General features: G+C 47.9%; 1 protein-coding gene across 2 annotated transcripts in view; it reads right to left on the bottom strand.

Annotated features, from left to right (window-relative positions):
* Positions 1-23992, bottom strand: part of LOC121549726 (serine/threonine-protein kinase 17A-like) — a 72202-nt gene that overhangs the window by 6801 nt on the left and 41409 nt on the right. The window contains exons 3-6 of one of the 2 annotated variants that reach the window (XM_045210400.1): positions 4181-4325; positions 1949-1990; positions 1646-1730; positions 1452-1500 (exon numbers count right to left, since the gene is read on the bottom strand). In XM_045210400.1, the coding sequence (XP_045066335.1) occupies positions 1452-1500; positions 1646-1730; positions 1949-1990; positions 4181-4325 (321 nt within the window). Of the gene's footprint in view, positions 1-1451; positions 1501-1645; positions 1773-1948; positions 1991-4180; positions 4326-23992 lie in introns of both variants that reach the window. The other variant, XM_045210399.1, reaches the window with a different exon arrangement.

The following is a 23992-nucleotide window of genomic DNA, read 5'->3' as shown; positions in this document are numbered from 1 at the left end:
AAGGCTTTCCACTAGATGTTGGAACATTGCTGCGGGGACTTGCTTCCATTCAGCCACAAGAGCATTAGTGAGGTTGGACACTGATGTCGGGCGATTAGGCCAGGTTCGCAGTCTGCGTTCCAATTAATCCCAAAGTTGTTAGATGGGGTTGAGGTCAGGGCTCTGTGCAGGCCAGTCAAGTTCTTCCACACCAATCTCAACAAACCATTTCTGTATGAAACGGAAAGGGCCTTCCCCAAACTGTTGCCTTAAAGTTGGAAGCACAGAATCGTCTAGAATGTCATTGTATGCTGTAGGGTTAAAATGTCTCTTCACTGGACTAAGTGGCCTAACCCGACCCATGAAAAACAGCCCCAGACCATTATTCCTCCTCCACCAAACTTTACAGTTGGCACTATTCATTGGGGCAGGTAGCGTTCTCCTGGCATCCACCAAACCCAGATTCGTCCGTCGGACTGCCAGATGGTGAAGCGTGATTATCACTCCAGAGAACACGTTTCCACTGCTCCAGAGTCCAATGGCAGCGAGCTTTACACCACTCCAGCCGACACTTGGGATTGCGGATGGTGATCTTAGGCTTGTGTGCAGCTGCTCGGCCATGGAAACCCATTTCATGAAGCTCCTGACAAACAGTTATTTTGCTGATGTTGCTTCCAGAGGCAGTTTGGAACTCGGTAGTGAGTGTTGCAACCGAGGACAGACAATTGTTACGTGCTACAGCACTCTGCGGTCCTGTTCTGTGAGCTTGTGTGGCCTACCACTTTGAGGCTGAGCCGTTGTTGCTCCTAGAGATTTCCACTTCACAATAACAGCACTTACAGTTGACCTGGGCAGCTCTAGCAGGGAATACATTTTACAAACTGACTTGCTGGAAAGGTGGCATCCTGTGACGGTGCCACGTTGAGAGTCACTGAGCTCTTGAGTAAGGCCATTCTGCTGCCAATGTTCGTCTATGAAGATTGCATGGCTGTGTGCTCGATTTTATACACCTGTCAGCAACGGGTGTGGCTGAAATAGCCGAATCCACTAATTTGAAGGGGTGTCCACATACTGCTGTATATATAGTGTATATACAGCCACAGGAAATGAGCTGAAGCTTTTCCCTCTGAGATAAACTCATAATTTAGGGAATGATGCTGTTTTCTTACATGTGTGAAGTTTTCCCTTGTATCTCTCTCGCTCTCTCAAAGAAGCTATTGGATAAAACAATCACAACACATACAACATACTGTTGGTTCTCAAACCTCCCCTCGGGGACCCAGAGACGTTTCACAATTTTTATGTAGCCCTGAACTAGCTCACCTGATTGACCTAGTGAAGGGCTTGATGATTAGTTGACAAGTTGAATCGGGTGTGCTATCTCTGGAATAGATCAAGTACATGGAATGGCGGAGGGTCCCGAGGAGAGGTTTAAGAACCACTGCAATAAGATACACTGAAATGTCACTCACCACATATCTGTCGCAGTGCTAATCGGTTCGTAATTCAGGATTTCTGGAGCTGCAAAAGAAAAAACGACTTATTCACTTTGGGGGTGAACTACCCCATTGAAGACTTTTGACATGCTGAGTGGAGTGACCATGACGGTCATAACAACATGGCTGCCGGTCAGGACAGGGGTTGTGTTGTTTGCTGCTCTACTCACCCACATACTCCGGGGTCCCCATGATCTCTCTGAGCTCCTGACTGCTGCTCACCATCCTGGACAGACCAAAGTCCACGATCTTGATGTCCCCCAGAGGAGCATCGGAGGTCAGCAGAATGTTCTGGGGCTGGAGAGAAGAGCAGCGTGACAGCCGCATTAGAGAGGAGGTCTAGTGGGAGACCGGCAATAGACAGCAGATTCCCCAATGGGAGACCGGCAATAGACAGCAGATTCCCCAATGGGAGACCGGCAATAGACAGCAGATTCCCCAATGGGAGACCGGCAAAAGTCCACAATCTTGATGTCCCCCAGAGGAGCATCGGAGGTCAGCAGAATGTTCTGGGGCTGGAGAGAAGAGCAGCGTGACAGCCGCATTAGAGAGGAGGTCTAGTGGGGCTAACTTGACAGCAGCATTAGAGAGGAGGTCTAGTGGGGCTAACTTGACAGCAGCATTAGAGAGGAGGTCTAGTGGGGCTAACTTGACAGCAGCATTAGAGAGGAGGTCTAGTGGGGCTAACTTGACAGCAGCATTAGAGAGGAGGTCTAGTGGGGCTAACTTGACAGCAGCATTAGAGAGGAGGTCTAGTGGGGCTAACTTGACAGCCGCATTAGAGAGGAGGTCTAGTGGGGCTAACTTGACAGCAGCATTAGAGAAGAGGTCTAGTGGGGCTAACTTGACAGCAGCATTAGAGAGGAGGTCTAGTGGGGCTAACTTGACAGCAGCATTAGAGAGGAGGTCTAGTGGGGCTAACTTGACAGCAGCATTAGAGAAGAGGTCTAGTGGGGCTAACTTGACAGCAGCATTAGAGAGGAGGTCTAGTGGGGCTAACTTGACAGCAGCATTAGAGAAGAGGTCTAGTGGGGCTAACTTGACAGCAGCATTAGAGAGGAGGTCTAGTGGGGCTAACTTGACAGCAGCATTAGAGAGGAGGTCTAGTGGGGCTAACTTGACAGCAGCATTAGAGAAGAGGTCTAGTGGGGCTAACTTGACAGCAGCATTAGAGAGGAGGTCTAGTGGGGCTAACTTGACAGCAGCATTAGAGAAGAGGTCTAGTGGGGCTAACTTGACAGCAGCATTAGAGAGGAGGTCTAGTGGGGCTAACTTGACAGCAGCATTAGAGAGGAGGTCTAGTGGGGCTAACTTGACAGCAGCATTAGAGAAGAGGTCTAGTGGGGCTAACTTGACAGCAGCATTAGAGAGGAGGTCTAGTGGGGCTAACTTGACAGCAGCATTAGAGAAGAGGTCTAGTGGGGCTAACTTGACAGCAGCATTAGAGAAGAGGTCTAGTGGGGCTAACTTGACAGCAGCATTAGAGAGGAGGTCTAGTGGGGCTAACTTGACAGCAGCATTAGAGAGGAGGTCTAGTGGGGCTAACTTGACAGCAGCATTAGAGAAGAGGTCTAGTGGGGCTAACTTGACAGCAGCATTAGAGAAGAGGTCTAGTGGGGCTAACTTGACAGCAGCATTAGAGAGGAGGTCTAGTGGGGCTAACTTGACAGCAGCATTAGAGAAGAGGTCTAGTGGGGCTAACTTGACAGCAGCATTAGAGAGGAGGTCTAGTGGGGCTAACTTGACAGCCGCATTAGAGAGGAGGTCTAGTGGGGCTAACTTGACAGCAGCATTAGAGAAGAGGTCTAGTGGGGCTAACTTGACAGCAGCATTAGAGAGGAGGTCTAGTGGGGCTAACTTGACAGCAGCATTAGAGAGGAGGTCTAGTGGGGCTAACTTGACAGCAGCATTAGAGAGGAGGTCTAGTGGGGCTAACTTGACAGCAGCATTAGAGAGGAGGTCTAGTGGGGCTAACTTGACAGCAGCATTAGAGAAGAGGTCTAGTGGGGCTAACTTGACAGCAGCATTAGAGAAGAGGTCTAGTGGGGCTAACTTGACAGCAGCATTAGAGAAGAGGTCTAGTGGGGCTAACTTGACAGCAGCATTAGAGAGGAGGTCTAGTGGGGCTAACTTGCATATACGTAAACCACGGTATAAAAGCTTGCTTCCATCTTTAAAGCGATATTTTGGCAATCAAGCCCTTTCGCTAGTTAGCAATGGCTCCAGAAACTACCTTCAACTTCCTTTAAACTGCACGCAGAGACAAAACAATGGTATCCATGAGTTCATCTGACTTAATTGCTAAAATGTGGACTATGTGATAAGTGATACAAAGTAAAACACAGCGGTGGACAAACTACGGATCCGGCCGGCGAGAGGTTGATTATTATTTTAGGTTAAAAAAACACACTTGAACATCTAAAACTAGATAGAAAGTACAATATATATGTTCAGATAACTGGCCTGTTTCTGGCCCGCAAATTGCTTTTGACAAACAAATTGGTCAACCCCAAAGAAAATCTGTGTGTCCATCCCCGATGTGGCCCTCGAGCCAAAATGTTTTCCCACCCCTGGTCTAACATACATATAAGAAGTGAATGTTGATAAAAGGTTGGACCCCAGGAAGATCAGCTGCTGCTTTCGCAACAGCTAATGGGGATCCTAATAAAATACCATAAAGTGTCTAACAGGGGTCGGGGACTGACCTTGATGTCCAGGTGCACCACGTTGTTCCTGTGGAGGAAGGAGACTCCCTCTAGGATCTGTCTTAACAGCCTCTTCACGTCCTCCTCTTTGAAGGCCTCGTCCCTCTCCGCTACACACTGGTTAAAGATCTCCCCTCCGGCCGCACTGTGGACACACATACAGACTGGTTAAAGATCTCCCCTCCGGCTGCACTGTGGACACACATACAGACTGGTTAAAGATCTCCCCTCCGGCTGCACTGTGGACACACATACAGACTGGTTAAAGATCTCCCCTCCGGCTACACTGTGGACACACATACAGACTGGTTAAAGATCTCTCCTCCGGCCGCACTGTGGACACACATACAGACTGGTTAAAGATCTCTCCTCCGGCCGCACTGTGGACACACATACAGACTGGTTAAAGATCTCCCCTCCGGCCACACTGTGGACACACATACAGACTGGTTAAAGATCTCTCCTCCGGCCGCACTGTGGACACACATACAGACTGGTTAAAGATCTCATCTTGTCCGTACTGTGCACACACATACAGGTTAAAAATCTCAGACATGCAAACAATAACATCAAGTAGTATTTTACAAGCTGCTTTGCTTTTCTGATTTGGTAGGTCTGCTATCTGCTGGTGTGCATTGGAAGAGTACCAAACACATCTCTGCATTGAAGTCACACAGACCACAAGTACAAAACACATCTCTGCATTGAAGTCACACAGCCCACAAGTACCAACACACATCTTACATGTACAAACAGTCAAACCTTTAATTTTGCATTTCACTACTCTGTCTTGACCTAGACCAGTGGTTTGCTGTGTTCTGTGGGAGTCTTGGATAACCTGTCCTGATTGATGACTGTGTGATGACTGTGTTTCTCCTGTCTGGTCTGTCTGGTGGTTAGGGCTAGGGTTAATGCTGTCTTCCAGCTAGTGTAGCCGATGTGAAATGGCTAGCTAGTTAGCAGTGCGCGCTAGTAGCGCTTCGATCAGTGACGTCACTCACTCTGAGACCTTGAAGTAGTTGTTTCCCTTTGCTCTGCAAGGGCCGTGGCTTCTGTGGAGCGATAGGTAGCGATGCTTCGTGGGAGGCCTTTGCTGATGTGTTCAAACCCGGATGACGCTGGGCCAATTGTGCGCCGCCCTATGGGACTCCCAATCACGGCCGGTTGTGATACAGCCTGGAATCGAACCAGGGTCTGTAGTGACGCCTCAAGCACTGAGATGCAGTGCCTTAGACCGCTGCGCCACTCGGGAGCCCAGGTTGGGGCAAGGAGAGGGACGGAAGCATTACTGTTACACTAGGTCTGGACTGTAGCTTTAGCTTTACAATGATGTATGATATATGGCCACTGTTAATGAGGGACATTTGTAGGCAGCCAAATACAGGGATGAGTCCTGCTTCTTCACCCGACAACGTCATGGCATTTGGAGGTGCTGTGTGTGCCTGTTCCCAAACTTCTGGTGGGACATCCGGTGGGATGCAAAACTGACTTTGAACCTAAGTCCATTCCAGTATTCCCCAATGGGAGACCAGCAATAGACAGCAGATTCCCCATGGAAGACCAGCAATAGACAGCAGTATCCCCCATGGGAGACCGGCAATAGACAGCAGTATCCCCCATGGGAGACCGGCAATAGACAGCAGATTCCCCAATGGGAGACCGGCAATAGACAGCAGATTCCCCAATGGGAGACCGGCAATAGACAGCAGATTCCCCAATGGGAGACCGGCAATAGACAGCAGATTCCCCAATGGGAGACCGGCAATAGACAGCAGATTCCCCAATGGGAGACCGGCAATAGACAGCAGATTCCCCAATGGGAGACCGGCAATAGACAGCAGATTCCCCAATGGGAGACCGGCAATAGACAGCAGTATTCCCCAATGGGAGACCGGCAATAGACAGCAGATTCCCCAATGGGAGACCGGCAATAGACAGCAGTATCCCCCATGGGAGACCGGCAATAGACAGCAGATTCCCCAATGGGAGACCGGCAATAGACAGCCACTGCAAGTGAAGAGTGTGTGGAAGGCTCCATCTCACTAGAGGGATTGGAAGGCTCCATCTCACTAGAGGGATTGGAAGGCTCCATCTCACTAGAGGGATTGGAAGGCTCCATCTCACTAGAGGGATTGGAAGGCTCCATCTCACTAGAGGGATTGGAAGGCTCCATCTCACTAGAGGGACTGGAAGGCTCCATCTCACTAGAGGGATTGGAAGGCTCCATCTCACTAGAGGGATTGGACGGCTCCATCTCACTAGAGGGATTGGAAGGCTCCATCTCACTAGAGGGATTGGAAGGCTCCATCTCACTAGAGGGATTGGAAGGCTCCATCTCACTAGAGGGATTGGACGGCTCCATCTCACTAGAGGGATTGGACGGCTCCATCTCACTAGAGGGATTGGACGGCTCCATCTCACTAGAGGGATTGGAAGGCTCCGTCTCACTAGAGGGATTGGAAGGCTCCATCTCACTAGAGGGATTGGAAGGCTCCGTCTCACTAGAGGGATTGGAAGGCTCCGTCTCACTAGAGGGATTGGAAGGCTCCGTCTCACTAGAGGGATTGGAAGGCTCCGTCTCACTAGAGGGATTGGAAGGCTCCGTCTCACTAGAGGGATTGGAAGGCTCCGTCTCACTAGAGGGATTGGAAGGCTCCATCTCCCTAGAGGGATTGGAAGGATCCATCTCACTAGAGGGATTGGAAGGCTCCGTCTCACTAGAGGGACTGGAAGGCTCCATCTCACTAGAGGGATTGGAAGGCTCCATCTCACTAGAGGGATTGGAAGGCTCCATCTCACTAGAGGGACTGGAAGGCTCCATCTCACTAGAGGGATTGGAAGGCTCCTTCGATTGGAAGGCTCCATCTCACTAGAGGGATTGGAAGGCTCCTTCGATTGGAAGGCTCCATCTCACTAGAGGGATTGGAAGGCTCCTTCGATTGGAAGGCTCCATCTCACTAGAGGGATTGGAAGGCTCCGTCTCACTAGAGGGATTGGAAGGCTCCGTCTCACTAGAGGGATTGGAAGGCTCCATCTCCCTAGAGGGATTGGAAGGATCCATCTCACTAGAGGGATTGGAAGGCTCCGTCTCACTAGAGGGACTGGAAGGCTCCTTCGATTGGAAGGCTCCATCTCACTAGAGGGATTGGAAGGCTCCTTCGATTGGAAGGCTCCATCTCACTAGAGGGATTGGAAGGCTCCTTCGATTGGAAGGCTCCATCTCACTAGAGGGATTGGAAGGCTCCATCTCACTAGAGGGATTGGAAGGCTCCATCTCACTAGAGGGATTGGAAGGATCCGTCTCACTAGAGGGATTGGAAGGCTCCATCTCACTAGAGGGATTGGAAGAAATAGAGCTGGAGCTCTAAATATAGCACATTAATTATGGACAGTACACTACAATACCACAATTGACACAGGTTGATTCACCACATGATCACACATGTGATTTGTGAATAATATTATGAATATTTTACAGCTCAGTAAAGTATCCAAGTTAGTGAATATGACATTTCAGTAAACATAACATAAATGGCATGGAACGGAAAGGATTTGCCTTTTAAAATCACTGGCGGTTCTAAGTGACCGAGGGATAACACTATTTTACAATCGTATTTCGTGGGGTAATTACAAAGAATGTTGTCTTATAAATGTACTACTTCCTAGTACTTAGCACTGCTTCAATTAATCCCAACTAATCTAAAAAGGTCATTATTAGGTAACCATTGCGTACATCAGATCATGTTGCTGAGTAAATACCAGGCAAGCAACAGACTGTAAAGCCAATTCTAATTGAATGTGAACATTGAGACCATGAGTCTTGCGTTGTTCTCTCTCATAGTCCTAACTGGAGCTCCTTCATAGACTTGGTGATGTGAGGAACTAGCAGGAAACACTAACACCACTGTGTGCCCCTTTCTACACAAAACTTTACGTGAGACGTGAAACTAACTTAAATATCCTCCTGACCTGCAGTGACTGCAACTCCAATTAGGTTGGAAAGTGAGACACGAGAGAGAGAAAGAGAGAGAGAGAGAGTGTTGAAAGAGTGAGGTTTGTCAAAAATAGACAAGGGTTCCCATTAGACCGAGTTGAATTGGGTCCTGTCTGGGTATGGAGGCAGGTCTTTCCCCTATAGAGCACAGTTTTTATGGAATGGTCTGCCGATCCATCTGAGAGACGCAGACTCAGACTAATATCTTCAGTAGGTCCTATGATTGAGTTTAGTCTGGCCCAGGGGTGCGAAGGTGAACCGCAAGGCACTGGAGTGACGAACTACCCTTGTTGTCTCTGCCTGACCGGCTCCCCTCTCTCCACTGAGATTCTCTGCCTCTGACCCTACTACGGGGGCTGAGTCACTGCCGTGGTGTGTAGTGGTGGGTGTGGTGTAGTGTGGTGTAGTGTAGTGTAATGTAGTGTGGTGTAATGTAGTGTAGTGTAATGTGGGGTGGTGTAGTGTAATGTGGGGTGGTGTAGTGTAGTGTGGTGTAATGTAGTGTGGTGTAGTGTAGTGTGATGTGGGGTGGTGTAGTGTGATGTGGGGTGGTGTAGTGTAATGTGGTGTGATGTGGTGTGATGTGGGGTGGTGTAGTGTGGTGTGATGTGGGGTGGTGTAGTGTAATGTGGTGTGGTGTGATGTGGTGTGATGTGGGGTGGTGTAGTGTAGTGTGATGTGGGGTGGTGTAGTGTAGTGTGGTGTAATGTAGTGTGATGTGGGGTGGTGTAGTGTGGTGTGATGTGGGGTGGTGTAGTGTAATGTGGTGTGGTGTGATGTGGTGTGATGTGGGGTGGTGTAGTGTGGTGTGATGTGGGGTGGTGTAGTGTAATGTGGTGTGGTGTGATGTGGTGTGATGTGGGGTGGTGTAGTGTGGTGTGATGTGGGGTGGTGTAGTGTAGTGTGGTGTAGTGTAGTGTGATGTGGGGTGGTGTAGTGTAATGTAGTGTGGTGTGATGTGGTGTGATGTGGGGTGGTGTAGTGTAGTGTAATGTAGTGTGGTGTAATGTAGTGTAATGTAGTGTGGTGTGATGTGGTGTGATGTGGGGTGGTGTAGTGTTATGTGGTGTAGTGTGGTGTGGTGTGGTGTGGTGTGGGGTGGTGTAGTGTAATGTAGTGTGGTGTGGTGTAGTGTAGTGTAGTGTGGTGTGATGTGGTGTGGTGTGGTGTGGGGTGGTGTAGTGTAATGTAGTGTGGTGTGATGTAGTGTGGTGTGGTGTGGGGTGGTGTAGTCAACGAGGACTATCAGGAAGCTGTGAGCTATGTGATGTCACGAGAGGCTGTGTCCTGGAGGGACGTTACATCCCCCTGAGATGGCTGCAAACCCAGACAGCTATGGCTCCATCTGCTGGTATGGTCGGGAACTCCAACCCTCTATGGCCAATCTTCCCACGCAGCTGAAACCAATCAGGAGCTGATGAGCTGAAGGTTTGTTGAAGGGAAGAGACACGGTCTCCAAGCTGGGCTCTCTGGAGGACAAGAGTGCTGCACGTCCACTTCCATGAGGAATATAAGGATTTGGAGATACTTACCTTTGGGAAATACTCACCTTTGGATATATGCACCTGTGGAAATACGTGTGGGACATTTGGAAGGACGTTTTGCTGGGTTGGCCACTAGCTGCAACGTGGAATACAGTAAGACTGGGGAAAAGTTATTTGAGCGAGGGAGAGTTATGATTTTGGATGTGGAAGAGACATCCCTGAACTGTTAACCCTTAAGAGCCACCAGAGAACAGAATTGTGTTATACTTTCGTTAGTTTCCCAAGACCTTTAATAAAATCCTTGTTTTGGTTGAACCTGGTCTCCTTGCACTACTTGAGCAATCCCGCTGAAAGCTGTGTAGCCTCTCGTGACATCACAGATGGTGGAGAATACGGGCACGCTCAAGCGTTAATAGTGCATGTCAGAGGAGGATACCGAAGGTTTGATCACCCAGTTTTCCAAGCTGGCCGTAGGCTCCCCGCCGACTGAAATGGAGGACATATTGAAAGCCCTTGTTGCTGGCCAGCAAGCCCAGATGCAAGCAAACGTGGCTCTCTTGGAGGAGCAAAAGAAAGCCAACCTTCTGAAGGCAGAGGAATTGCAGTTGCAGAGACAGAGGGTGGTCCAAAATACCCGCCCAATAAAGGCAAGTGACTTTATATCTAAGATGGGAGCTACCGATGACATTGAGGCATACCTGCATGCATTTGAGGCCACGGCCACTAGGGAAGCCTGGCCCAAGCAACAGTGGGTTGGTCTGTTAGCCCCCTTTCTAACCGGGGAAGCGCTGAATGCTGTCCGGGACCTGGGCCCTGACCAGGTTACTGACTATGATGCCCTGAAGTCTGAGATCCTCAGCAGATATGGACTCACAAAGTTTGGTATGGCCCAGCGCTTTCACAGTTGGACCTTCCAACCAGACCAACCTCCTCGGGCGCAGATGCATGAACTTGTCCGAATCGCAAGGAAATGGCTGGATCCGCAGAGGAATACAGCAGCGGCGGTGGTGGAGGCCGTTGTGGTGGATCGTTACCTACGCGCCCTGCCTTATGAGGCAAAACGGTTCATCAGTCAACAGGCCTTGACCACGGCTGATCTGACCGTGGAAGCTGTGGAAAAGTACCAGGCCACAGCGGAGATGCTGAATGCTTCCCGGAAAGACCCCAGGAGTGCGGCCCCACCACAAATGGGGAAAACCCGTCCTAAGGACCCCAAGGTCTCGAACCCCGCCGCGTCAGGACTTATCCCGGCTCCAGGGGGAGCCAGAAACCAGGCGGGTCCAAGAAGAGTACACCAGGATGGGGAACCTCGACAGTGTTACCGGTGTGGGGAGATGGGACATATCTCCTGGCAGTGTGGGAAACCAGCCGATGAACCTATGCCCACTGCGGAGTCCTCCAGCTCAGCACCCACACATCGTTTTGCCTCGCTCTTGGGAGTCGTAGATGGCGGCCCAGATCGACCCCCCCACCTGCCCGGTAACTGTGAATCACCATGATGTGGAGGCCTTACTGGATTCTGGTAGCCGGGCCACCCTGGTGCGTAAGGATTTGGTGGGCCCAACGTGTCTGACCCCGGGGAAAGTCCTCCCAGTTTCCTGTGTCCATGGGGACACCAGAGAATACCCCATTACTGAACTTACAATGACCAGCACACGGGGAACCATACACACGACGGCGGGGGTGGTTGATTCCCTCCCCGTCCCTGTCCTAATTGGACGAGACTGCCCAGCCTTTTACCCACTCTGGAGAGAGTCTCAGGAGAGGATAACCCGAGTACCTCGGAAACGGAGAGGCAAGACTCATCCTGGGAAGGCTCCGGTGCAATCCTCCGAGTTACTCACTCCCGCCCGGGCTCTGATAGGGATGGCAGGTGCCCAGACCGACACCGAGACTGGTCCGGATACGGGAGAAGAGAACGCAGCCCAGGAAAGTGCTCCGTTCTCCAGTGAAGAAGACGTCCCAGGCACCCAAGAGCTTCCCCCTCTCACAGGCCAGTATGGTACGGCTCAATTACAAGATCCTACTCTTGCAAATGCCTTAAGAAATGTGCAGGTATTAGAAGGTGTAGTGTTAGGTGATAAGACAACCCCTACTTACCCCCATTTCGCAGTAAACCGGGGGTTAGTATATCAGATAGTCAAGAAAAATGAGGAAGTGCATGAACAGCTCCTCGTGCCACAGCCCTATCGGGCCACAGTACTCAACCTAGCCCACACACACCCGCTAGGGGCCCACTTGGGGGTAGAGAAGACTAAGGAAAGAATCATGCAACGTTTCTTTTGGCCAGGAGTACACAAAGAGATAGAGAACTACTGCCGTAGTTGCCCTGAGTGTCAGCAGGTTGCGCCAAAGCCCACATATAGAAACCCGCTCATTCCCTTGCCCATTATCGAAACTCCTTTTGAGAGGATTGGATTAGACATAGTCGGGCCCTTACCGAAAAGTGCCAGGGGACATCAATACATTCTGGTCATTCTGGACTATGCGTCCCGGTACCCGGAGGCCATTCCGCTGAGGAAGGCTACATCCAGACAAATCGCCAAGGAGCTGTTCCGTCTCTCAACTAGTCTGGGAATCCCAAAAGAGATATTGACGGACCAAGGGACTCCATTCATGTCCAGGGTGATGAAAGAACTCTGTGCTTTACTGAAAATCAAACAGCTGAGAACCTCGGTCTACCATCCCCAGACAGATGGCCTAGTCGAACGTTTTAACAAAACACTAAAATCCATGCTGCGGAAAGCGGTAGGGGAAGATGGGCGCAACTGGGATCAGCTGTTACCATACATATTATTTGCGGTGAGAGAGGTACCTCAGTCTTCTACTGGTTTTTCACCCTTTGAGCTCTTGCTTTCCTACAGACCCAGAGGACTGCTCGACATCGCCAAGGAGGCCTGGGAGGAGCAGCCATGCCAACAGCGGACACTGATCGACCATGTAGGGGCTATGAGGGGAGAGAATGAAGGCCATCTATCCCATGATGCGGGAACACCTGGAGGCCAGTCAGCGGCAACAGCAAGCCTCCTACAACAGATCTGCTCAACCCAGGGAGTTTAAGCCGGGGGACAGAGTGCTGGTCCTGGTGCCAACCGTTGAGTGCAAATTCCTGGCAACCTGGCAAGGACCATATGAGGTCATTGAACGCATGGGAGAAGTAAACTACAAGGTGAGGCAACCAGATAAAAGGAAAACTGAGCAGATTTATCATGTTAACCTTTTAAAGAAGTGGCACGCCAGAGAGGCGCTGTTCAGCTCTCTACCCCCACAGAGACCCAGGAACCGGCGCGAGAAGAGGTTCAGCTGGGTCCAAATCTGTCCCCACATCAACGACAGATGGCCCTGGAACTCGTGGAGCAGAACCAGGATGTCTTCTCCTCCCTTCCCGGTCACACAGAGGTGGTCCAACATGAGATCCGCACCATGCCTGGCCGAACGGTAAACCAGCGCCCGTACCGCGTGCCAGAGGCTCGTAAAGTGGTTATACAGAAGGAGGTAAGGAAGATGCGGGAGTTGGGAGTAATCGAAGAGTCCCACAGTGCCTGGGCAAGTCCCATCGTACTAGTTCCCAAGCCAGACGGTTCAGTACGATTTTGTAATGACTATCGAAAGTTGAATGAAGTGTCTGAATTTGATGCATACCCAATGCCTCGTGTCGATGATTTAATAGACTCCTTGGGGCATGCTCGTTTCCTAACCACTCTTGATCTCACAAAAGGCTACTGGCAGGTGCCCTTGACCCCGGCGTCTAAGGAGAAGACAGCCTTTGCCACCCCGGAGGGGCTCTACCAGTATACCCGACTTCCGTTTGGTCTCCACGGGGCACCTGCCACGTTCCAACGCCTGATGGATCGAGTCCTTGCGCCCCACAAGAGGTACGCAGCGGCTTATTTGGATGATGTTGTTATACAAAGTCAGGATTGGGCCAGCCACCTACCCCGGGTACAAGCGGTGCTGGATTCGCTCAGGGAAGCAGGGCTCACGGCAAACCCGAAGAAGTGCAAGGTGGCCTTCAGTGAGACAAACTACCTGGGGTACACCATTGGGCGGGGGTTGGTCAAACCACAGGAAGCCAAACTGCGGGCCATACAGGACTGGCCGCAGCCCATCAACAAGAAGCAAGTAAGGTCATTTTTGGGCCTCGCTGGCTACTATAGACGCTTTATTGCAGATTTTGCTACCATAGCTGCACCGTTGACGGAGCTGACGACCAAACGCCACTCACGAATGGTGAAGTGGAACCCTGCGGCGGAGGCGGCTTTCCTCAACCTGAAGCGAGCACTCTGCTCCAGTCCGATCCTGGTGGCACCAGACTTCAAGAAGGAATTCATTGTCCAAGCGGATGCTTCGGAGGTGGGTCTGGGTGCTGTCCTCACCCAGGCACATGACGGTGAAGAACATCCCATTCTCTACCTAAGCAGAAAGTTACTTCCAAGAGAGAAGAACTATTCAACGGTGGAGAAAGAATGTCTGGCTGTAGTCTGGGCCCTGGAGTCCCCTTCGGTTCTATCTCCTGGGCCGACGTTTCATGGTGGTATCTGATCACGCCCCTCTGCAGTGGATGGCCAAGAACAAGGAATCAAACAGTAGAGTAACCAGATGGTTTTTGAGCTTGCAACCGTTTAACTTTTCTGTTGTCCACAGGGCTGGCAAGCACCACGGCAATGCGGACGGCCTCTCCCGGCGTGATGCCTTCTTCGCTGCCTTTACCCCGACGAGGACGTCGGTCCCGAGGAGGGGGATGTGTGATGTCACGAGAGGCTGTGTCCTGGAGGGACGTTACATCCCCTGAGATGGCTGCAAACCCAGACAGCTATGGCTCCATCTGCTGGTATGGTCGGGAACTCCAACCCTCTATGGCCAATCTTCCCACGCAGCTGAAACCAATCAGGAGCTGATGAGCTGAAGGTTTGTTGAAGGGAAGAGACACGGTCTCCAAGCTGGGCTCTCTGGAGGACAAGAGTGCTGCACGTCCACTTCCATGAGGAATATAAGGATTTGGAGATACTTACCTTTGGGAAATACTCACCTTTGGATATATGCACCTGTGGAAATACGTGTGGGACATTTGGAAGGACGTTTTGCTGGGTTGGCCACTAGCTGCAACGTGGAATACAGTAAGACTGGGGAAAAGTTATTTGAGCGAGGGAGAGTTATGATTTTGGATGTGGAAGAGACATCCCTGAACTGTTAACCCTTAAGAGCCACCAGAGAACAGAATTGTGTTATACTTTCGTTAGTTTCCCAAGACCTTTAATAAAATCCTTGTTTTGGTTGAACCTGGTCTCCTTGCACTACTTGAGCAATCCCGCTGAAAGCTGTGTAGCCTCTCGTGACATCACAGCTAGAAGAGGAAATTAGTTATCCCAGCCATGAAAGCTGCCAGAGCGCGTGGGGACCCTCCCTCCCAAAAGCCTATTGGTTCGTAGCTTCAACCCCGCAGCAAAACGCACACATTTACACACACCACCTGATTAATGGACTGCTGAAAGTATATTTAGTTTATCTTCCTTTGTTTGCTCTTTTCCATATTAAGGCTACCTCTGATAAGCTACTAAGGAAAGGGCTGAAAATAGGCAATTTTATTTTTTCTAGCCTTAAAAATAAGGTTCATGAAATCAATCACTTGTTATCAGATAACATTCATATATTAGCCATTTCTGAGACTCACTTAGATAATTCATTTGATGATACAGCAGTAGCAATACAAGGATATAATATCCGTAGAATGCTTATGGGGGACTATATATATATATATATATATATATATATATATATATACACACATATATATATATATATATATATATATATATATATATATATATATATATATATATATATACACACATATACATATATATATATATATATATATATATATATATATACAATATATATATATATATATATATATATATATATATATACACACAGTGAGGGAAAGAAGTATTTGATCCCCTGCTGATTTTGTATGTTTGCCCCTCAGCCTGGGGCTCCATGCAAGATCTCACCTCGTGGAGTTGCAATGTTCATGAGAACGGTGAGGAATCAGCCCAGAACTACACGGGAGGATCTTGTCAATGATCTCAAGGCAGCTGGGACCATAGTCACCAAGGAAACAATTGGTAACACACTACGCCGTGAAGGACTGAAATCCTGCAGCGCCCGCAAGGTCCCCCTGCTCCAGAAAGCACATATACATACCCTTCTGAAGTTTGCCAATTAACATCTGAATGATGCAGAGGAGAACTGGGTGAAAGTGTTGTGGTCAGATGAGACCAAAATCGAGCTCTTTGGCATCAACTCAACTCGCCGTGTTTGGAGGAGGAGGAATGCTGCCGATGACCCCAAGAACACCATCCCCACCGTCAAACATGGAGGTAGAAACATTATGCTTTGGAGGGTTTTTACTGCTAAGGGGACAGGACAACTTCACCGCATCAAAGGGACGATGGACGGGGCCATGTACCGTCAAATCTTGGGTGAGAACCTCCTTCCCTCAGCCAGGGCATTGAAAATGGGTTGTGGATGGGTATTCCAGCATGACAATGACCCAAAACACACGGCCAAGGCAACAAAGGAGTGGCTCAAGAAGAAGCACATTAAGGTCCTGGAGTGGCCTAGCCAGTCTCCAGACCTTAATCCCATAGAAAATCTGTGGAGGGAGCTGAAGGTTCGAGTTGCCAAACGTCAGGCTCGAAACCTTAATGACTTGGAGAAGATCTGCAAAGAGGAGTGGGACAAAATCCCTCCTGAGATGTGTGCAAACCTGGTGGCCAACTACAAGAAACTTCTGACCTCTGTGATTGCCAAAAAGGGTTTTGCCACCAACTACTAAGTCATGTTTTGCAGAGGGGTCAAATACTTATTTCCCTCATTAAAATGCAAATCAATTTATAACATTTTTGACATGTGTTTTTCTGGATTTTTTTGTTGTTATTCTGTCTCTCACTGTTCAAATAAACCTACCATTAAAATTATAGACTGATCATGTCTTTGTCAGTGGGCAAACGTACAAAATCAGCAGGGGATCAAATACTTTTTTTCCCTCACTGTATGTAAACTTCTGACCCACTGGAATTGTGATAAGTGAAATAATCTGTCTGTAAACAATTGTTGGAAAAATTACTTGTGTCATGCACAAAGTAGATGTCCTAACCGACTTGCCAAAACTATAGTTTGGTATCAAGAAATGTGTGGACTGATGGCATTATGCTGCTGTGTTGGTGGCGTCACTCCTTGACTCTGTGTCTGCATGTCACTCCTTGGCTCTGTGTCTGCATGTCACTCCTTGGCTCTGTGTCTGCATGTCACTCCTTGGCTCTGTGTCTGCATGTCACTCCTTGGCTCTGTGTCTGCATGTCACTCCTTGGCTCTGTGTCTGCATGTCACTCCTTGACTCTGTGTCTGCATGTCACTCCTTGGCTCTGTGTCTGCATGTCACTCCTTGGCTCTGTGTCTGCATGTCACTCCTTGGCTCTGTGTCTGCATGTCACTCCTTGGCTCTGTGTCTGCATGTCACTCCTTGGCTCTGTGTCTGCATGTCACTCCTTGACTCTGTGTCTGCATGTCACTCCTTGGCTCTGTGTCTGCATGTCACTCCTTGGCTCTGTGTCTGCATGTCACTCCTTGGCTCTGTGTCTGCATGTCACTCCTTGACTCTGTGTCTGCATGTCACTCCTTGACTCTGTGTCTGCATGTCACTCCTTGACTCTGTGTCTGCATGTCACTCCTTGACTCTGTGTCTGCATGTCACTCCTTGACTCTGTGTCTGCATGTCACTCCTTGGCTCTGTGTCTGCATGTCACTCCTTGGCTCTGTGTCTGCATGTCACTCCTTGGCTCTGTGTCTGCATGTCACTCCTTGACTCTGTGTCTGCATGTCACTCCTTGGCTCTGTGTCTGCATGTCACTCCTTGGCTCTGTGTCTGCATGTCACTCCTTGGCTCTGTGTCTGCATGTCACTCCTTGACTCTGTGTCTGCATGTCACTCCTTGGCTCTGTGTCTGCATGTCACTCCTTGGCTCTGTGTCTGCATGTCACTCCTTGGCTCTGTGTCTGCATGTCACTCCTTGACTCTGTGTCTGCATGTCACTCCTTGGCTCTGTGTCTGCATGTCACTCCTTGACTCTGTGTCTGCATGTCACTCCTTGACTCTGTGTCTGCATGTCACTCCTTGACTCTGTGTCTGCATGTCACTCCTTGGCTCTGTGTCTGCATGTCACTCCTTGACTCTGTGTCTGCATGTCACTCCTTGGCTCTGTGTCTGCATGTCACTCCTTGGCTCTGTGTCTGCATGTCACTCCTTGACTCTGTGTCTGCATGTCACTCCTTGGCTCTGTGTCTGCATGTCACTCCTTGGCTCTGTGTCTAGGATGCATAAGACTCTCTAGTTGAGGGCGATGCTGTCATGGTCTCTTATGGCCATTCTGGACAGAGGGTGAGAAACCCCTGCAGTTTTGCTGCCTGACCAGTGGTAGTCTGGATTAAACTCCCAGAGTATTCATTATATTGACCAGATACTGAAGTGGCCACTCTAACAATTAAAACAAATGTTAAAAAAAACAAACATGGAAGTCAGTTGAGAGGATAGCTAATGAGAGGGGAGAAACACGTCAACAACAGGCACAACTCCGATATAAAGTTTTATTTTTTCTACTTTTATCAGTACACTCATAACAACCTAAGCACTACGAAACTTCTATTCGATCAAATAAGCCAAACGTAGAAAATAAGCCATTCAGCAATCTACACACAATACCCCATAATGACAAAGCAAAAACTGAAATATCACATTTGGCAGTGATTACAGCTTCGAGTCTTCTTGGGTAGGACGCTACAAGCTTGGCACACCTGTATTTGGGGAGTTTCTCCCATTCTTCTCTGCAGATCCTCTCAAGCTCTGTCAGGTTGGATGGGGAGCGTTGCTGCACAGCCATTTTCAGGTCTCTCCAGAGATGTTCGATCGGGTTCAAGTCCGGGCTCTGGCTGGGCCACTCGAGGACATTCAGAGACTTGTCCCGAAGCCACTCCTGCGTTGTCTTGGCTGTGTGCTTAGGGTCGTTGTCCTGTTGGAAGGTGAACCTTCACCCCAGTCTGAGGGCCTGAGCGCTCTGGAGCAGGTTTTCATCAAGGATCTCTCTGTACTTTGCTCTGTTCATCTTTCCCTCGATCCTGACTAGTCTCCCAGTCCCTGCCGCTGAAAAACATCCCCACAGCATGACCAGAGAATATTGTTTCGCATGGTCTGAGAGTCTTTAGGTGCCTTTTGGCAAACTCCAAGTGGGCTGTCATGTGCCTTTTACTGAAGAGTGGCTTCCGTCTGGCCACTTAACCATAAAGGCCTGATTGGTGGAGTGCTGCAGAGATGGTTGTCCTTCTGGAAGGTTCTCCCATCTCCACAGAGGAACTCAAGAGCTTTGTCAGAGTGACCATCAGGTTCTTGGTCACCTCCCTGACCAAGGTCCTTCTCCCCTGATTGCTCAGTTTGGCCGGGCGGCCAGCTCTAGGAAGTTCCAAACTTCTTCCATTTAAGAATGATTGAGGCAACTGTGTTGTTGGGGACCTTCAATGCTGCAGATCTGTGCCACGACACAATCCTGTGTTGGAGCTCTACAGACAATTCCTTCGACCTCATGGCTTGGTTCTTGCTCTGACATGCACTGTCAACTGTGGAACCTTATATAGACACGTGTGTACCTTTCCAAATCATGTCCAATCAATTGCATTTACCACAGGTGGACTCCAATCAAGTTCTAGAAACATCTCAAGGATGATCAATGGAAACAGGATGCACAGGAGCTCAATTTCGAGTCTCATAGCAAATGGTCTGAATACTTACGTAAATAAGGTATATATTTTTTTTACTAAATATGCAAAAATGTCTAACAACCTGTTTTCGCTTTGTCATTATGTGGTATTGTGTGTTGATTGCTGAGGATTTTTTTTTTTTAATCAATTTTAGAATAAGGCTGTAACGTAACAACATCTGGAAAGGTCTGAATACTTTCCGAAGGCACTGTATATATTTTTTAATGCCACCTGCTGGAGAAGACATATTTTGGGCCCAGTTATCCCTCTCGCTTAGCCTCTTCCTCTCTGTTAAACCAAAACAGCCAGTGGCGGCCTGCCCATTTGGGCGATAGGGGCAGGGCCCCCACTTGTGATTGGTCAACCAATTAAAAAATGGCTTTGTTTTAAATGCTCATCAATGTGCACATTTTCCTATTTCAAAAGTATACAGTGCCTTCAGAAAGTATTCATACCCCTTAAATGATTCCACATTTTGTTGTGTTACAGCCTGAATTCAAAATGGATGAAATATACAAAAAAAAGATCACCCATCTACACACACAATACCCCATAATGACAAAGTGAAAACATGTTTTTAGAACATTTTAGCTAATTTAATGAAATACAGAAATATCTAATTTACATATTCACACCCGAGTCAATACTTTGTAGAAGCACCTTTGGCGGCAATTACAGCTTTGCGTCGTCTTGGGTTTGTCTGTATCAGCTTTGCACATCTGGATTTGGGGATTCTCTCCCATTCTTCCTTGCAGAGTTTCTCAAGCTCTGTTTTAAATTGTGGAGCGACGGTGAACAGCAATCTTCAAGTCTTTCCACAGATTTTCAATGGGATTCAAGTCTGGGCCACTCAAGGACTTTCACATTCTTGTTCTGAATACATTCCAGCATTGCTTTGGCTGTGTGCTTGGGTTCATTGTCCTATTGGAATGTAAATCTTTGTACCAGTCTTAGGTTATTTGCACTCTTAAGCAGGTTCTCATCAAGGATTTGCCTGTGTTTGGCTCCATTCATTGTTCCCTCTATCCTTACCGGTCTCTAAGTCCCTGCCGCTGAAAAGCATCCCCCATAACATGATGCTGCCACCACCATGCTTCACGGTAGGGATGGTGTTAGACGGGTGATGAGCTGTGACTGGTTTTCTCCAGAAATAGCGCTTTGCATTCAGGACAAAGAGTTCAATTTTTGTCTTATCAGACCACATAATATTTTGCCTTATGCTCTCCAGGCATACTGTAATTTGCCTTTTTCTCAGGAATGGCTTGCATCTGACACTCTCCCATCAATCCCAGATTGGTGAATTGCTGTTGTCCTGGCAGGTTCTCTCAGCCATGGAACTCTTTAGTTCTGTCAGAGTGGTCACCTGACCAAGGTCCTTCTTGCCCGGTTGCTCAGTTTGGTCGGGCGGCCAGCTCTAGGCAGAGTCTGGGTAGTTCCATATTTGTTACATTTCCCAATTATGGAGACCACTGTGCTATTGGAAACTTTCAACACTCTAGAAATTATTTTATACCCTTCCCCAGATATATGCCTCATCACAATCTCTGATATCTACGGACAGTTCCTTGGACTTCATGGTATAGTTTCTGCTCTGACATGCACTTTCCACTGTGGGACCTTATATAGATAAGTGTTTCTTTCTAAATCATGTCCAATCAATTGAATTGACCACAGGTGGACTCCAATCAAGTTGTAGTGACATCTCAAGGATGACCAAAGGAAATTGGATGCACCGGAGCTCAATTTAGAGTGACATAAATGTTTAATTAATTGGCAAAAATGTCTAAAAACATGTTTTCACTTTATCATTATGGGGTATTGTGTGTAGATGGGTGAGAATTGTTTATTTATTTTGAATTCAGGCTGTAACAAAATGTGGAATAAGTCATGAATACTTTCTAAAGGTCCTGTATCTTCTTAAGAAACCTACCGGTCAAAATCTTGCCATCATATGTCTGTCATGCTGATTTGTTGACATCTCCAACCACCCCGCGGCCCTGGGTATTCAGCCAGTCAGCAGCTGCCACTGCCTCCTGCCCAGGCCTGGTAAAGCATTCTCCTCTGGATGGTCAGCCACTAACACCTCACGGCTGCTGATTGGCTGAATACCATGTCCTCCGTTTTTGTTTTCCAACCAGGTGGTTCCTGCGTTGTTAACCGCCTCATGACTGAGTCTCGAACTACAACTCTGACTTGGTCCCAAATCCTGACCCACCATTTGGGCAAACAAACTGCCCCAACTACTTTAAAGCAGTAAAAAAAAATACAAATCTGAATATTTTAATATAATAATAAATAATAATAATAATAATAATATGCCATTTAGCAGACGCTTTTATCCAAAGCGACTTACAGTCATGCGTGCATACATTTATTTTTTTTTGTGTATGGGTGGTCCCGGGGATCGAACCCACTACCTTGGCATAACAAGCGCCGTGCTCTACCAGCTGAGCTACAGAGGACCACATGTTAGCCACTTGGTTCCAAAACAACAGAGCTGATTTTGTTTGAAGTGAAGACCAGTATAAGGCGGGACAGCAGACACGTCCAACTGGCAGAGAAAAGTAATTAGACAACACGGCACAGGACCAAAATGCTTCCCGGTGGCCGGGGCTTTTGGGGACAGTTTCTCAGAGCTTCCCCATCTCTCTGTATTGTCCACAGACACTGAGGGCTCAAACTGGTTCCTCTGTTAGCAGGGCTGGTAATTATAGCCTAGTGCTGCCAGTTGAGCCTCTTACCACTGAGTGCAGCAGTGTCATGAGGGAATAGAAATCTGGCAGATTCATAACTACAGTTGAAGTCGGAAGTTTACATACACCTTAGCCAAATACATTTAAACTCAGTTTTTCACAATTCCTGACATTTAATACTAGTAAAAATTCCCTGTCTTAGGTCAGTTAGGATCACCACTTCATTTTAAGAATGTGAAATGTCAGAATAATAGTAGAGAAAATGATTTATTTCAGCTTTTATTTCTTTCATCACATTTGCAGTGGGTCAGAAGTTTACATACACTCAATTAGCATTTGGTAGCATTGCCTTTAAATTGTTTAACTTGGGTCAAACGTTTCGGATAGCCTTCCACAAGCTTCCCACAATAAGTTGGGTGAATCTTGGCCCATTCCTCCTGACAGAGCTGGTGTAACTGAATCAGGTTTGTAGGCCTCCTTGCTCGCACACGCTTTTTCAGTTCTGCCCAAACATTTTCTATAGGATTGAGGTCAAGGCTTCTGATGGCCACTCCAATACCTTGATTTTGTTGTCCTTAAGCCATTTTGCCACAACTTTGGAAGCATGCTTGGGGGCATTGTTCATTTGGAAGACCCAGTTGCAACCAAGCTTTAACTTCCTGACTGATGTCTTGAGATGTTGTTTCAATATATCCACCTAATTTTCCTTCCTCATGATACCATCTATTTTGTGAAGTGCACCAGTCCCTCCTGCACCAAAGCACCCCCGTGCTTCACGGTTGGGATGGTGTTCTTCGGCTTGCAAAGAACCCCCTTTTTCCTCCAAACATAACGATGGTCATTATGGCCAAACAGTTCTATTTTTGTTTCATCAGACCAGAGGACATTTCTCCAAAAAGTAGGATCTTTGTCCCTATGTGCAGTTGCAAACCGTAGTTTGGCTTTTTTATGGCGGTTTTGGAGCAGTGGCTTCTTCCTTGCTGAGCGGCCTTTCAGGTTATGTCGATATAGGACTCGTTTTACTGTGGATATAGATACTTTTGTACCTGTTTCCTCCAGCATCTTCACAAGGTCCTTTGCTGTTGTTCTGGGATTGATTTGCACTTTTTGCACCAAAGTACGTTCATCTCTAGGAGACAGAACGCGTCTCCTTCCTGAGCGGTATGACGGCTGCGTCGTCCCATGGTGTTTATACTTGCATACTATTGTTTGTACCTTCAGGCGTTTGGAAATTGCTCCCAAGGATGAACCAGACTTGTGGAGTTCTACAATAATTTTTCTGAGGTCTTGGCTGATTTCTTTTGATTTTCCCATGATATCAAGCAAAGAGGCACTGAGTTTGAAGGTAGGCCTTGAAATACATCCACAGGTATGATGATTTGTGTTTCTACAAGTATTCCTTATGTTGCATGCTGAAAGGAACCCCACTGGTTAGACAGGGCCTGGAAAACGTTTTGCTCTCGTGCTATGCACATGTTTTTGTATACAGTACTGTATATTTTTATTGGCCCCTTGCCAAGTTTCTTTAGTAGGTGTGTAAACTATAAACTATAGGATTCATTTGGATGTTATTTACATTTCATATAAAATGGATGATCTGTTGAAAATGTAATTATGAACAGTGTATTTGAATCATATTATGGAAAGTCTTTGAATCATGTGAATGGAAAGTGTTTGAACGTGTCCTAAATCAGTGTTCGGTCTGAGCAGAGAGAACGTTTCCCTGTGCAATGGATTAATTAAATCAATGATACAGTGCCGGGAAAGATCAATCCAACTTTGATCACCGACCCATTTCAGTCAAACTGAACACAGGATCCGTCTGGTCT

This window comes from Coregonus clupeaformis, chromosome 34 (genome assembly GCF_020615455.1).
Source record: "Coregonus clupeaformis isolate EN_2021a chromosome 34, ASM2061545v1, whole genome shotgun sequence".
NCBI lineage: Eukaryota > Metazoa > Chordata > Actinopteri > Salmoniformes > Salmonidae > Coregonus > Coregonus clupeaformis.
Note: the sequence above shows the minus strand (reverse complement) of the source record. Positions and strands in the feature narration are given on the sequence as shown.